The sequence below is a fragment of the Polypterus senegalus genome, chromosome 3, assembly GCF_016835505.1.
Source record: "Polypterus senegalus isolate Bchr_013 chromosome 3, ASM1683550v1, whole genome shotgun sequence".
Classification (NCBI taxonomy): domain Eukaryota; kingdom Metazoa; phylum Chordata; class Cladistia; order Polypteriformes; family Polypteridae; genus Polypterus; species Polypterus senegalus.
The window spans coordinates 67,563,840-67,581,265 of record NC_053156.1 but is presented as its reverse complement, the minus strand read 5'-3'; the positions used below and the strand labels follow the sequence as shown (position 1 = coordinate 67,581,265).

General features: G+C 37.0%; 1 protein-coding gene across 1 annotated transcript in view; it reads right to left on the bottom strand.

Moving 5' to 3' along the window:
• The window catches only part of pex7 (peroxisomal biogenesis factor 7), a 206,850-nt gene that overhangs the window by 88,927 nt on the left and 100,497 nt on the right, over positions 1-17,426 (bottom strand). The window contains exon 8 of the mRNA XM_039747436.1: positions 12,350-12,405. Coding sequence (XP_039603370.1) covers positions 12,350-12,405 — 56 coding nt within the window. The remainder of the gene's footprint in view (positions 1-12,349; positions 12,406-17,426) is intronic.

Sequence of the window (17,426 nt, the reverse complement as noted above, 5' to 3'; positions counted from 1 at the left end):
TAACGTAACATGATTGTCAATATACAGTAATTGTTTTGTGAGTGTTATTGAATGTTGCTGTCATCAAGGATTTGATTATCATTATTTGTTTCAATCAGGTCGATTTGTACGATGTGTTGTGTTCAAGTTACATTCCGTGTTTGTCAATCGTTGTAAAGATAAGAGGTTTCATTCATCGATTAGTTTCTTACTGCATCAATAAACAGCTCGTCTTCCTCTTTATCTGAGATGTGACAAACTGCATGCAGTTTTTTACACTGTCTTCCTTTAGCGGGACATTCACTTTTTCCACCGTGTGCTTTGTTTCCGCAGTAGCTGCACTTATGAATATGATTCTATGTATCAGACGCTTCATATTTTTTTGCTGCCTTCTCAATTGTGTAATTCGGTTTTTGTTCAGCACTCTTTGGAACTGTTGCTTTTGTCTGTGCACTGCGCCAGTTCACGTGAGCCGCTTGGTGTTCTTGCATCGAAGGTTCCCAGCTGTGCTGGTGCCATCTCGTAATGTCAGCTAAGACCCGCACTTAAAAGTTTCTCTCGCAGTTTCAATGAGTTTGTGCCAAACACCACCCTGACCATCTCATCTTCCTCTGCATAAGCACAGTCCTTCACACGTGAATATTTACCGGCAGTGTTTGTATTGGATTGCCGCTGATGGACGGCCTTATATGGGCAGGCACTAAATTACAAACGCTAGTGGCAGCCTGTCTATGAACTTAATTTAATATAAACTTACGGTTCACGCCGTGCTTTGTTTCCGCAGTAGCTGTACTTATGAATATGCTTGTATGCATCATTTGCTTCATAATGTTTTTCTGCCTTCTCAATTGTGAAATGGCGTTTTGTGCTCATCGCTGTTTGGAGTTCTTCCTTGTTCTCTACGTACTTACGTAGGAGGCGTGATGATGTCACACGAAACTCCCCCCACGGCCATCTCCAACTCAACTCCATTACATTATATGTAGAAAAATAGGTTCCAGTTATGACCCTTACACGTAGAATTTCGAAATGAAACCTGCCCAACTCTTGTAAGTAAGCTGTAAGGAATAAGCCTGCCAAATTTCAGCCTTCTACCTACACGGGAAGTTGGAGAATTAGTGGTGAGTGAGTGAGTGAGTGAGTGAGTGAGTGAGTGAGGGCTTTGCCTTTTATTAGTATAGATAAAGAGAAGAAGAAGATAGTGTATTTCTTTTGCTTAAAAATTTTGTATATTTAGAGCCTCATTTTTATTATGTCTCAGTGTGCGTGATATCTGTTAAATAAGTTACTTATTTGTCTATAGTGTATATAACAACTTCGATTCTGATGCACTGTCAATTTCAGATAGACAGATAGATAGATAGATAGATAGATTCATTTGCTCAGGGAAATTCAGGAATTTAAGCATTTCAGATTTTCTGCATATTCATAATAAGAGTTGAATCAATTTCTTTTATGGGAAATAAACCAAACTCTGCAAAACTAGTCATTTTTGTAGAACCTATATTCTGGAGATGATCTTGCATACTACTTGTCAGGTTTAGTGATATGATATGATCATTCTATTGCCCTTCTTTATCCAGAAATAGGCTGGTTTGAACAAAATTATGATTTTTCACAGGATAAACCCTAAAAGTCTCTCAACACTGAGAGAACACAGATTCAAAAATTGAATCTGTTCTGGTTCACTGTATTTTAATTCATTATGTATTCTTCTGATATACCCTTTATACAGTGGGATGCAAAAGTTTGGGCAACCTTGTCAATAGTCATTATTTTCCTGTATAAATCGTTGGTTGTTACGATAAAAAATGTCAGTTAAATATATCATATAGGAGACACACACAGTGATATTTGAGAAGTGAAATTAAGTTTATTGGATTTACAGAAAGTGTGCAATAATTGTTCAAACAAAATCAGGCAGGTGCATAAATTTGGGCACCGTTGCCTTTTTATTGATTCCAAAACTTTTACAAGTAATTATTGGAACTCAAATTGGCTTGGTAAGCTCAGTGACCCCTGACCTGCATACACAGGTGAATCCTATAATGAGAAAGAGTATTTAAGGGGGTCAATTGTAAGTTTCCCTCCTCCTTTAATTTTCTCTGAAGAGTAGCAACATGGGGGTCACAAAACAACTCTCAAATGACCTGAAGACAAAGGTTGTTCACCATCATGGTTTAGGGGAAGGATACAGAAAGCTGTCCCAGAGATTTAAGCTGTCTGTTTCCAAAGTTAGGAACATATTGAGGAAATGGAAGACCAAGAAAGATTTCGGATAGACAGAAGCGACGAATGGTGAGAACAGTCAGAGTCAACCCACAGACCAGCACCAAAGACCTACAACATCATCTTGCAGCAGATGGAGTCACTGTGCATCGTTCAACCATTGCGACTTTACACAAGGAGATGCTGTATGCGAGAGTGATGCAGAGGAAGCCTTTTCTCCCCACAGCACAAACAGAGCCGCTTGAGGTATGCTCAAGCACATTTGGACAAGCCAGCTTCATTTTGGAATAAGGTGCTGTGGACTGATGAAACTAAAATTGAGTTATTTGGGCATAACAAGGGGCGTTATGCATGGAGGAAAAAGAACACAGCATTCCAAGAAAAACACCTGCTACCTACAGTAAAATATGGTGGTGGTTCCATCATGCTGTGGGGCTATGTGGCCAGTGCAGGGACTGTGAATCTTGTCAAAGTTGAGGGACGCATGGATTCCACTCAGTATCAGCAGATTCTGGAGACCAATGTCCAGGAATCAGTGACAAAGCTGAAGCTGCCGGGCTGGATCTTTCAACAAGACAACGACCCGAAACACTGCTCAAAATCCACTAAGGCATTCATGCAGAGGAACAAGTACAACGTTCTGGAATGGCCATCTCAGTCCCCAGACCTGAATTTAATTGAAAATCTGTGGTGTGAGTTAAAGAGAGCTGTCCATGCTCGGAAGCCATCAAACCTAAATGAACTAGAGATGTTTTGTAAAGAGGAATGGTCCGAATACCTTCAACCACAATCCAGACTCTCATTGGAACCTACAGGAAGCGTTTAGAGGCTGTAATTTCTGCAAAAGGCGGATCTACTAAATATTGATTTCATTTCTTTTTTGTGGTGCCCATATTTATGCACCTGCCTGATTTTGTTTGAACAATTATTGCACACTTTCTGTAAATCCAATAAACTTCATTTCACTTCTCAAATATCACTGTGTGTGTCTCCTATATGATATATTTAACTGATATTTTTTATCGTAACAACCAACGATTTATACAGGAAAATAATGACTATTAACAAGGTTGCCCAAACTTTTGCATCCCACTGTAAATGCAGGAGAAAGAAAACCATATTCTCGTAAAAATAAAATATTAATATTAAAATAATTACACTTTTGACCAACTCTACATGATGCACTATGTACACATACTCCAGGAAAACATTTTTACTGTACCAAGATTTTCTTTTATTGTAAGGACCACTTGTTATAATTCCACCTCAGACAGCGTGAGTCCAAAACAAATAAACCTTCAAAAGGTTTAATTTGCATATAAATGCAACATCATTATATCTTACATTTTAGTCTGTTCTTGACATGAAATCATTTTAAGATTACTACATTATCGAGAAAAATTAAATGTAAAATATTTTAACAAGGTTTTATTTTTTAAAAAGAAATTAATACACTCCAGCTACGAAAAGTTTGGAATCACACAGAAATGTTCATGTTTTTTATATAAATTAATATATAATGCTGCAAATGGCTATTACTGTGTGGAATGACAGATTTATAATTATTCACATATGGCACAGTGGCGCAATGGTAGCACTGCTGCCTTGCAATAAGGAGACCTGGGTTGGCCTCCCGGGTCCTCCCTACGTGGAGTTTGCATGTTCTCCCCGTGTCTGCATGGGTTTCCTCCGGGTGCTCTGGTTTCCTCCCACAGTCCAAAGACATGCAGGCTAGGTGCAATGGCGATTCTAAATTATCCCTAGTGGGTGTTTGTGTGTGTGTGCACCCTGCCCAGGGTTTGTTTCCTGCCTTGCGCCCTGTGTTGGCTGGGATTGGCTCCAGCAGACCCCCATGACCTTGTAGTTAGGATATAGCAGACTGTAAAGCTTAATTTTCAGCAGTCATTCACTCAAGTGTCCTAATTCTAAACTCTCTTCGCTCATTTTTAATTAATCATGTTAAAATGCTAATTTATTATTAGAGAAATCCAAAGTATCTCCATGTCCAAAACCACACTCATTTTAAAACATATTAACAACTGTGTTTATAACTCCTATTTTTATGAAAAATAAGCATATAAAAATTAGTCTTGTAAAACAATGGGCCACGTTTATTGTGGCAAGGGTCAATTGGATGTATCAGAAATACTATGTAAGTAACTGAGCACTTTTCTGTATACATTATTTGCTTTTTTTTCCACTGGAGCTTATTATATTTAAAAACAGCATACTATTTTTTGTGCTTACTCAATCCTGAGCAGAATCGCAGAGAACTGAAGCCTAAACCAGCAGGCATAGAGCACAAAGGAGGAACAATTCCTGGACAGGGCACCAGTCTAGCATAGGTTGAACACGCACACATGCACACACACATGTATGTGCACATACACTTTGGCCAAATTAGCTTTGCCAATCCAACTAAAATCCATGTCTTTGGGCTGTGGGAAACTCATGCAAACACTAGGAGAGCATGCAAATTCCACTCAGGGAGGACCTGAAATGTGAATCTTGGTCTCCTTATTGTGAAGCACCAGTGCTAAAACTGCACCACTATGCTGTCCACTTTTGAACATGCTATGTGCAGTTGCACTTGATTAAAACATTCCTGCCATAGATCAGTTCTTGCTTTTCGTAGTGAGTTGTTGTTTGTTCATGGTCACTGCAAAACTTTATTTTACAGTAAACTGTATTCTTTTGAATTCAAATAGGCAATTAGTAAGAATAATAGGAATTTTGGGTATAAATATAATTTCACCCTGTATCAAATCCTGTAAAAGTGGTAGCTTCAGTCAGATTTGACTGTAATGCTTTGATTTGTAATTGTGTACAAAAGTTTTGGAGGAACAGGCAATTTTCTGTTTGTGTTACGCAAACAGGAGTTGTGGTACATCGTAGTCTGGCCTCAAAGGGGCCACCTTTTCACCACAATATTGCATGAATTTTACCACCAAGTTGCCCCACATCACTCCAAACCCCCAAATAGGAAATATTGCATATACCCAAAGAGGCCACTTCCTAAACATATCTTCTTTCAGTTTTGCCATGCAGCTCACCACCTCCTCTCTTTTTTCCGGTGCAGGGCAGCTGCCCTTTTTCACTCTCCACCAGCTCTAATTCGTCAGCCTGTACAGTACCACTTTGCTGTTCTGCTTCCAGTAATCATTTGTATGAACTGCATACTCCATTTCCCCATACAATAGAACTGATGGTCTGTCTAAGAATACCCCATTTGTTACAGGTTAATTATAGACAAATATCAAGAAATATTTTTTTTTTATAATGTCACTTAATTTCAATCAAATCTGTCAATGTATTTTTGAGATTTTGGGGTTTTTAGTTTTTTTATTACCCTGAAATATTGAAATGTCATTTCTTAGTGAATAACCTATTGGCCTGGATGTATTGTACCATCCTAGCAAATTTCAGCTTTTAACTTAATGGGAAAATAGTGCTTTTGTTGAAGAGTGAGTGAGCCAGTCAAATACAGTATATAAACATGCACAAATATTTTGAAACCTTCTTGGTTCAATTCAGTGACACAATGGGACAGTCTATACCAGTGGGATTGGGTACATGGCAAGAACCAGGTGTGTACAAGGCACCAGTCTATCACAGGACCCACCAATGCATATCCACACTCGTGCTCATATTGGAGACTTAAAACTGTCACTTATTAACCTAAAATGTAAGACTTTGGAATTCTCTAAAGAAAACAGGAGTACCTGAAGGAAAACCTTTGGGTCTGAGCCAGAATCTGAAACATGTATTGTATTATTCTGACATTTGCTTACCTCCTGTGTGCTAAAATACTGTATGTGACTTATAAGTTTCTAGTATTTGTGGTTTACACTGGGATTTGTTCCTGCCTTGCGCCCTGTGCTGGCTGCGATTGGCTCCAACAGACCCCCCCCACCCCGTGACCCTGTGATAGGATATAGCAGGTTGGATAATGACTGACTGTATGTTTCTTGTTTTAAAACCAGGTCAACAAGGATGGATAAAAATGCAAAACCAGGTGCTGTGCTATCGCTAAATTTCAAATTCTTCAGAACAATAGGCCTTAAAAGATTAATTCCTGTATAGTCAACATACACAAGGGCCAAGGACCAGTCCTCTTCATACATCACAGTCAAGAGATGGGCTGCAGATGGACTCTTGAAGGTGACTCAAGGTCTGGCTGACCTTTTAGCTCCGTGGATTAAATTCTAATGGAGAACCAAATAGTAATGGTTTGTGAAATAGAAGACACTATGGCGATAAGTTATTCATTAAGTTAAATTCACTCTTCATGATCTAATAAACATGAGCAAAGTCTGTGCAGGTCTGGTGCCAAAATGACCCCAACTGTGTTTTTTTAAGAAGGACTTCAAATGAATGAGTTCAGACTGAGAGAGATTTAAGAAATGTTGCGTAAATAGAGATGAAACTCAGGCACTAAAAATTAATGCAACAAGCAAACAAGAAAGGCCATGTGTGCATTTTTTTAATATTTTAAGTACTCAATATTGATTCTATACCACAAAAGGATCCCAGAACCAGTCAATAATATGCTAACATGTTGTAATTATGCCTTCCCTTAAGCTTTATCTAAGCAAGGTAAGGAGCATGTGGTATGACTAAATTGAACAGACTTACTTGAGCCATTTGTTTAAATAATAGCTACAGTAACTGAGGTCATTTCAACTGCTAAGTTCAGAGTTATTTCATTTTCTTTTTCTCTTCTCAATTCTGCTCAAAAAGCGGCAAATACCAATGAATGCCTGCTTGCCTGCTCACTTTGAAAATGAAACATAATAAAAAGAAAGCTGTGTATGTATATATAAGAATAATAACAAATCAGGCTTTAACTTGTATGCAAATCTATTTATTCAGAGCATTCAGTGAGCAGATGTTTTTATATGCTTTGTCAACTAGAAAGATCAATGTAAAGTGTACTTTACTCTCAACTGAATAGTTACTGTATCTAACAAATTCATCTCTAGAACCTTTAGGTTGACAGAACATTTTCCAATTTTTGCAAATGACTAGGACAAACAAATTTTGCAGCAGAAAAACACTCTAGAAAAAAAAAAGTTCTTCAATGTTGTGTGCACTGATTCATTGTAGCAACCTACAAAATGAATGCTAAACATTTAATGGAGCTTACATAAGCAACAGAGCTTTTCACGATACAGTGCCTTGCAAAAGTATTCAGTTTCTCTTTGACAGTCATCACCACTGCCTGGATTTGAAAAGATACGTAAACAAATTCCTCCAATAAGTATTTGTATTGACAACCTAAGTGTTCTAATGGTTTATTTTTAAAGCCAAAGTAAATACTTTGTCAAAAGTGTACATATAAAATATAACAGATTTATACTTCTGCCTACAATATAGCTACAGCATAGCCTAAAGTGTACCTCCTGTAAGTGTCACACTGATGTGGATCCTTCACAGACTCCTACGAGTCTGATTGGACAGGTTGGCATCTATGTATAGAGTATTATACTCTATGCAGATCATTCATTTTAATTGCATTCTACAAACACAGCCCACTAGCATTCAGGCATATGCCTGCAGTGCAATACAACATAGAAGTATAAACTGCTTTCAACGGCATAAGCTCAACGCAGAAACTGTGAGCGCTGAAGTCAGAAAACAACGGAAGAATTTAAACCAAATTAAAAAAAATAATTTCTTTATTCTTAATTCTTGGTGGGTAGAGAGAATGTGAGACTACCTCTTCCCAACTCTATCAACTGATTTGGGTTTTAGCAGAATATCTAAAGTAAACCCGTTCTCTCTTTTATATCCTAGAAAAGAAAAAACCCCTAGCAGTTCATTCTGAGGTTATACATAGCTTAAGGTTAAATCTTAATTTATGACATACTGGAATGTCCTAAAACATGAAACAAACAGCCATTTGCATTCCTAAGGAATACACCCTTCTAATTATACAAGCTTAGAATCAATTTAAACATTCTTATAGTCCATAAAGATCTTACATTCTTCACAGGGTCTTCTGATAGTATCAGAGGTCAGCCTTTCCTCTATAGTCCATAAAGATCTTACATTCTTCACAGGGTCTTCTGACAGTATCAGAGGTCAGCATTTCCTCATAAAGGAATGCAAGCTAATAATGTTTTAATTTTTTTCTTTCTCAAAGCATAAATCAGCTTTAAGTATTTAAAATTCCACACATCAATATCTACACATTTTGCCGCAATAACAGCCTTAAATATTTTGGAGGGTAGGTCTGACACAGCTTTGCACTCTGCTCAAAAGCAATTTTCTCTCATTCTTCTTGGCAGATTTTCATCAGATCCATGAGGTTGGTTGGTTTAAAGAGCGCCACAGATTTTCAATATGGATCGGGTCAGGAGTTTTACTGTCAATGTAAAAGACATCTAAATTTCTGGGAACCTTGGATATATGGATAGAAATATTCTATTGTCATATTAGATGCTTCAACACAAACTTTACACTGACCAAGTTGGCCGAAGTATCCAGGACTGTGACAGTATCTCACTTGGACTCTCCAGAGGTTAATTTTTCTCAGGGATGCTACTGACTAGAGTTTTATTTTCCTGTTCTCCATTGTCAACTGACCTCAGTTCAACAATTAATTAATGGACAGGTATTGTTAGGTTGGGCGGCACGGTGGCGCAGTGGTAGTGCTGCTGCCTCGTAGTTAGGAGACCCGGGTTCGCTTCCCGGGTCCTCGCTGTGTGGAGTTTGCACGTTCTCCCCGTGTCTGCGTGGGTTTCCTCCCACAGTCCAAAGACATGCAGGTTAGGTGCATTGGCGATTCTAAATTGTCCCTAGTGTGTGCTTGGCGTGTGGGTGTGTGTGTGCGGCCTGCAGTGGGTTGGTGCCCTGCCCGGGGTTTGTTTCCTGCCTTGCGCCTGGTGTTGGCTGGGATTGGCTCCAGCAGACCCCCATGACCCTGAAGTTAGGATATTGTGGGTTGGATAATGGATAGATGGATGGATATTGTTAGGTTCCATTTATATTAATTAGTTTCAAACTACTTTATTTTCGCATCTGTTTAAGGAAATTTGTCTAATGTGAAATCTCTATGTAATTAGTTATTTTCAAAGTTTGTATTCCTACTTTACTATAGAACTTGTCACAGCACTGAACTGAATTGATTGTTGTCTTGTTGTAAGGTAAACCTTCTCTCAAGCATTAGTTTATTGGAACAGCTTCTTTTTCTATATTTCCTTGTATTTGGTTCCACCCATTCTTCCTTCAGTCTTAACAAGATTTCCATTTTCTGCAGATGAAAAGTGTCCCCAAAGCATTTATGTTGCACCACCATACTTCACTGCTGAGATGGTGTTTCTTGAGGCTGAGGCAGTGTTCAGTATAAGTCCATACATAATATTTTAAATTTTGGCCAAAACTCTCTACATTTGTTTCCTCGGACAATAAAACAGTTTCCCACAGCCTATCTGAGTCCCACTAATGCATTGTGGCATTGTCCTGAATAATGGCTCTTTCTTGCCACCCTCCCAATCAGGCTATCATTGTGGACAGCTCTGTGTGAACTCTAGCTATATGAACCAGTTTTGGCATCTGATTTCAGTAGTTCCTTCAAAGTGATGGCTGGCTTCCCTTACCAGTCTACATCTTGCATGGGTGCCGAGTGTTGATGGACAGCCTTCTTTACACAGCAGCTATATGCTGTGATAAGTTCACTTATTAATGATAGAACTACTAACTGGGGCATCTAAGCACTTTGATTTGTGTATCCCTATTCCAACTTAAACATGTATATCACTTTGCTTCTTGTATCACTTCTGTGGCCTGCTCTTTATTCTCCATTTTTGCAGTAGGTTTACAGCCTGGCTAATGACTCCTACACCGGTTGGAGTGCGATTTTTATATGCGGAAAATGTGACCTTTATTCAGTTAGGTCCACGTTACAGTTGAGGCAATTGTGCCTTGTTTGGGAGCACTTTGCTACTTTAAGCCTTTGGAGCTGTAATACTTTGAATACCCTCCAAGCAGCATTATTTTCCAGAATTTATTTTCTTGAAATATACTTTTTACAAATTATTCACTTTGGCATTAACACTGAACTGTTAGAAAGCTTAACAAAAATACTTACTTGAGAAATGTCTGTATGTATCTTTAAAAATACAGAGAATGGTAATGGCTTTAGGGGACTGAATACTCCCACAAGATACTGGTATATTTATTTACAACACTTCCTAAAAATAACTAGTTTTTTCTACAACTTTGTTACACACAACTACTGGAAAATGTTACTAAAACATAAAAAATAAACCTGATTTAAACATTTAGTATTATTGTATTACGTTAATTATGCCTCACATGCCTTGTTGTTTTTATATTGAACCTAATGAGACAGGGACCTATTGACAGAGCAGATGGGGGACTGCCCCAAGGCCTTTATAAACCATTAAGCACTGTAATACCTCATTTCAACATCGTTAAAATCGTGTAGCGGCATTTATGAATTACTATTATAAGTTCTTGTTGAATTTCATAGGTTTTTAACCAATTTTTATTCTTTAGAGTAAGCTTGTACATTGTGGACTGGTTTTCTTTAGTTTTGATTTGCATTTTTATGCAAACCTTTTAGAAGTTATTTTGTACTCTGCTCTTGTTTTAAGTATTTTCTTTTGTGTTTACAAGAATTACTTATGAACGCTTTGAAATCACTTACGAGGAAGCCCTCACATATGACATACCTTTCCACACATCTTAATGTCCAGTTATGCAATACATTGAGCTTTTTCTCCCTCTAAACCTGAAAAACCCTAATTTTTAGTCCATTTTTGGACCATATTTTGCACAGGAAATTACACCTTTATGATAAAGAGTAAATAGGTGTCTATGGCAAAAATGATCAGAAGGACGTGATGTTATGCATGATACATCAAGCAACCCCAAGGACAGTTCCTCATGGAATGCAAAGGGTGTCAGTCACTCCTTTTCACAAAACTTAGAAAAATGGGGATTGGTAATATAGGCATTTGGGGCATTGTTTTATGCTATTTTGAGGTTGCTGATCATAAATATACAGTACTATTTTAAATTCTTTACTGGTGGTCTTCACCCTTTAAAAGCCACTCCCGTAAGTTTAAAAATGACAAATTTCAAACATACATGTGGGATAGCATTTTAGACTATTTCAAGGTCAGTGATAACAAATATGATGATGATTTTTCAGTCATTTACTGGGGATCTAGCCCTCTATGGACCTCTATCAGAGGAGGAAAATTTTCTATTACAGTAGAGAATATTTAAACTTCAAAAATTTAAATTAAAGCACACATTATAACATTTCAAATATTTGGATGCAACTATTCTGGTTTATTATATACTTCTTTATCATGAAGTAAATCATAAGGGTGTCTTATGCTAATTCAGACTATTGTAAATAGTTTTTCAATTACAAAGGAACTTAATTTTTTTATACTGGGGGGCAGATGTTTTCACAGTTCTCCTCTCTCATTTCTTGGTTCTTTGCATCTAAAAATTTTACTCTTTTATGGGCCCACACAGGAAGAAATGGCTGCTTCTTCAGTTTTCAGCAAGGCTTATTTTTAATCAGTAGACCTGTTTTGAAGAGTTAGGATTAGGAGAAGCCTCATATTTTGAGTTTTCTGAGCTGGTAGAAGAGAACATCATTTGACTGATACAGCGGACATACAATGGCACACAACTTTCTAATTGTCTATATTACTTAATATGGCAATATATCATGCAACCTGCCTTTAAATTAGCATTTGGTTATAATTAACTCATACATATTTTACCTAGTCAGACCTCCAATGTTAACAGCCCCTAGCAGGTTAGGACAATGTAGATACAGTGCTGTGAAAAAATATTTGCCCCTTCCTGATAGCCTTTGTTTTTCACAACTACAGCAGTCAAAATTGCACATGAGCTTTAAATTTTAAAATTTGCAACTGGGAGCAAAATGTTACACATTTTACCTTTTGCAAAAAAAACATGGCAAAGTAAGCATTATTTATAACTATATTAGATATTACCACCTGTAAATTCAATGTTTAAAATTTGAAAATAATGGTAAGATAAAATAATACAATATAATTTTGCCATTTCAGTGCATCTTGTAAAAGTACTATTTTTGGAAACTACTGTATCTACCAGAAAAGCATCATACCTTACTGTGAAGTCATAAGAACATGAAGCAAGGACACTTCTTTGAAAAGGGGAAAACTGTAAAACAAAAAACAAAAAAAAAAAAACAATATAAGATAATGCCCATTACGCTTACAATCTATGAAGGGTACAATTTCAAGTGATTTGACTGAATTTTTAATCTAATTTTCTTTCAGTTCTGAAAGAGGTAACACTCAGTGGTATTTAAAGAAACCTTACTGCCTCCAGAGAAACAAATAATGGTAATAGTTTGAAGTACTTTTCCCATAATGTCATAAGAGTGATGTACATTGTATTATTTTTTAAGATTGGAAAGATAAATTAAAAAATAAATTGACCTTTTCACTTCAAACTTGTGCAAGTAATAAATGTCATCATATGAAATCATCATGATACATATGTAAAAAATGAATTACCAATAATGGATTGAAAATGTACTGAATAAAAAAAAATATCAAAATTTACTATCTCAAATATTGGTCACAGTGTGATAGACATAGAAGCAAATAATTATTTATTGAGGAACACATTAGTTTGGACAATTAACATATTTTTCTAAGGCATTTCATCAGGACTAGTAAACCAGTGTCCTTATGGCACTATGTAATGTCAAGGACAACAAAGAAAACATTTTAAGATTCCTTGTCAAGACTGTTTCCATTTTCTGGAACTAATACTTTACCACAGTAAGTTTCAATGATTTTACACAAATGATGTAAATAATATGTCAACCATACTGACTCGGGTTCTGATCATTCCAATCACTGAGTTCTCTATAGCATACCTTCTTTTCTTTTATCTCCAAATTAGGTCTTTTCTTAAATCTAACTATGTTAGTTTGTCATCTTCTGTCATCTTTTATTATCTTAAAAAATGCCTAATCTGTATTATATGCAGAGCTGCAAAAAGTCAAGATGATTTGGAACTGCAATCATCTCTCCTTAACTCTTTTTGATTGGGACATGACTATGATTATTACTTCTGTATCTAAGAACATAGCTAATTGAAACTTATACACTGCTTACATTTAGCTCCCCAGAGAAACTTTGCTATGGGTTTCTTTGATGATTTTTCATGTTCTTGTTCCTCCTGTAACTCCTTTGATAGTTTCCTGCACATTTTCTGGGACTTCCTCAAGGCCACCGTCTTCTGGCACACTGTCTCAAAGTTTCTCTTCATCTGTTCTTTCCTACAGAGTCCCCTTCTCCCCTAATACTTTCCTTGTCTTGAACTACTATAGTGTCTCTCATCATTCTTTCCAGCTTGTGATATTCTCTCTGGGTACAAACTGCTGCAAAATTGACTTCAGCCTGTTGCTGGAAGTCTCACCCTGTATGTTACTCTTTAATGTCTGACAAATCTTGTTTATTACATTGTTAGAATTATCTGTGGAGCAGGTCAATGTAAAAAGCTTTTCAGGTGCTTTCAACTCCTGAATTTGACATTGCCTGTCCACAAGCATCTGCTTTGATGTAGTTGCAGAGCCTCTTTATCACCAGATTTGAATGCTCTCTTCTTCTCATTCTCATTTTTAGCTCCTTAAGACAATGTCATAGTGCACAATTTATCCAATGATTTTTAGTTGCAGATTTCGCTCAAGTAGCTGAACATACTCATCCACTCAGTCCAACCAGTCTGCCATTCACTCACACTTAAGTCATCAGGGCAGGCTATATGTGCATGAGAGCTGAGACCCAATGAGTGCCCTATTTAAAGTACAATGCATATAATGCAGGGATGAGGTATAAGGAATGTTGGTATTTTGGACTTCACAAACAAAACAGAAACTCCTCCCTCTGATGGTGTTCCATGTACCACAATAAAAAAGGAAAAAAGTGGTAGAGATTGCAGCTGAACTCGCTATATCTGTAAGCCCTTCTTATGGACACCAGCTCCATCAGGCAGCATGATATTGGCTGTCAAAAAAGATGAAAACTAGCTTCTTTGAAAATGTGAATCTGTGCTGGAATGTTGTCATGTAGTTGCTTAACTTGACATACCCTGCAATTTCTAGTTGCATAATTGTATATTCTCCAGTGAGGACCCAGCAACTGCAGTTTCACATCCCTTCCAACTAAGAATCATTTAGTGTAGCATCGGTTTTAATAATCCAGGACTTGTTGATTATAAAGATGCACAGTGTTTTTGAGGACACAATAAGGTCAGCATGAAAGTTTACTTATAGCCAAAACCAATTGTTTTGATTTAGGTGCCAAATAATAAGATATGTATAATATTAATCTTTAAAACTCTTACCTTTCTAACCTCCATGTACACATACCTAATTCTTTTCCTTCTCTTGTACAGTGCATCCTTCCCTCATGATTTTGTGTCCTTCTTTATGATTTGGGTAACTGAATGTCATTATAACATTCAAACTATGTATAATCTTTAACAACTAGTATTTTAATCAGGCTCTGAATCTGTGTCACTGACCATTAGAATGGCAGTGCCAGAGGGCCATCCAGTGTAATTTGGTCTTCTTTTACTTATGTTTGAAATGAGCCAGCATCTGGCACAGGGCTCATGATCAAATTGCTCAAGTGATGGACCTTCTATGTTGATCCTGACAAAATCCTCCAAGATTGAGACACTGAGTGAATTTCATACTTTTTATTTTATTCTGCTCTGTGTTGAAAAGACACACTCACATTGAGTAGTTGAAATAGGCAGAACAAGTGTAATCTCAACAAGATGTGGAATATTATATAAAAACTGAGGTAAAGCTGAATTCTAGCTGTCCAGTGTTTATTTTGTAAACAGAAGAACATTTCAACAACAATGGCTCAGCTGTGGAAATGTGTGTCCTTTCCAGTGGATGGAATGGAGAGGCACATTAAATATGAAATTTAAATAGAAATCTTTTAAAATACATTTGCAACAATTTTAGCTATACAGTGTTCATTTTGTGAGCAGCTTACAGGGGCAAGGTGGAAGAGATGGAGGGCCACAGCAAAAATGAACATGCTACAGAAGCTGCCTGATAGGCTTATTAAAGATACAGTGCACCATTTTAACTGGCCAGTATTCATTATGCAAGGGGCCACAGCAGATTACCACCGAATGCTTTTTGTAAGTTTTTTAAAAACATTTGATCAGTTTTAATCTGCCATGATCAACTGTGCATGTAATATACAAGAAAAAGAGATTTATAGGATAATGATACAATCTATTAAAACAAGATACTCCCCCAATTTAAAGGGGTGGTCATGACAGGCAAGGCATTTTTTGATTGAACTTAAAACTATTTCATTCACATGGTTTTAATCACACACATGGCTGGGGTGAAATCTGAGTTCCACAACTAGGCCTTTCCTGTGGAAATGTTTTTATCCCCAAACACCACCACCCCCAATCCCCGAAAAAACTACCTGAGTAAATGTTTAAGAGCAAGGCTCCAGGTATGGCGTGAAAGTTGATTAGTTCATTTATTTTAACAATTTGTCTTTTAAACTTTTGTACAGAGTTATTGGGTGTCAAGCAATGAATTAATTATTATAATTATTACTATTATTAATATTTCACTACAGCTGTTTTTCCATGTTTCCTTGTTGATGAGCTCCCAATGAAGAATTTATTGGTAACAGAACATATAGTGTGCATGCCAAAACGACTGAAGAAATAGCTGATAAGTACCAGTTTTTGATACTATTTGAACAAAATTTACTGTCTGCCATCAATCATGGAACACCCTCGTAAAAAGACAGTAATATGTAATACACCTGCGACCTCAGAACAGAGACTACATGAAATTGTGCTTGATGAAACAGTGGGCAGGCTACTGCACATGCATGTTTACTGATGGACAGACTGGCATTTTGCATTCAGCATGCATTAAATCAAAAGAGAAACGGCTTGCAAAGATGCATGAAAACTGGACATACAGGTGTGGCAGAAAAGTAATGAGACTGATTTTTTATTTACCAAAGTTTTTATTTTTGTTTAAACATCAATGTTATCCCCTTCAAAGTAGTTCCCTTGGGCAGCTACACACCGCACCGCATGTGCAAATGTTCAGTCAAAATTTGATGAACGGTAAATCTGTTCAAATTTAATTGTTCACTCAACATTCTTAATGTTAAACGACGGTCTGATCTCACAAGAGTGTTCACACGTTCGATGTTTTCATTGGTTTTCGAAGTTGAAGTCCTCCCTGAATGGTGTTCATCTTCAACATGTTTTCTGCCTTCCAAAAATGATTTGTGCCAGCGAAAAACTTGAGCTCGGGATAAAGAATGTTCCCCATAGGCCTGTTTTAACTTTTCAAACATCACACTTGCCGTTTAATGGCACAACGTTGCTCCAAATTCTGCTGTTCCATTTTGCGTGACGCACAACCAAAAACACAACTTCGCTAATAGCAGTCACAAAAATCACGTAGTTAACGGAAGGAGTTGAAACTCGCACTGAGCTATGGGAGGGTACTGATACACGTGCTCTATCAAGAACAACAGCGCAGCATTGCCAGATCGCTTGCAGTGTTGCCAGTCTCATTACTTTTCTGCCACACCTCGTATCTTAGTGTGCTTGCAGGAAATCAGAAGGGACACTTAATTTCACAGGGCACAGATATCTTCATAACAGTGGACTTATATGATGGGTCAATTTGATTCTAATGCTTTTCATCTAACATTTTTCATGTCCTCATTATGATGGCCTCTTGCATATTCAGACCTTCATTCATCATTTTGGCATGAGCATAACCAGCCTCTCCTTGAAATTCGCCATTTGGGATACACAGCCTCCATGTCAGCCTTGTCGCAGAGTTAGGAAAATTTATGTCTCCAGCATGGACATATCAGGTACAAACAAGCTTTACCTACACTTTCGTTAATAGCACATCTGCTCAAAAATGGAAAAAAAAAAAAATCAGTTACAATATGATTAGTGTAGAAGTTTCAATGATTTCAATCACCAGTGGTGAACCAAGTAGAAATAATCACCAAAGCCTATTTTTGGTTGCATTTGTGACTATTTTAATCATAGTCCAGAGTGCCAATATATTTGGTGTATATATATATATATATATATATATATATATATATATATATATATATACATACACTGTGTGCACAATT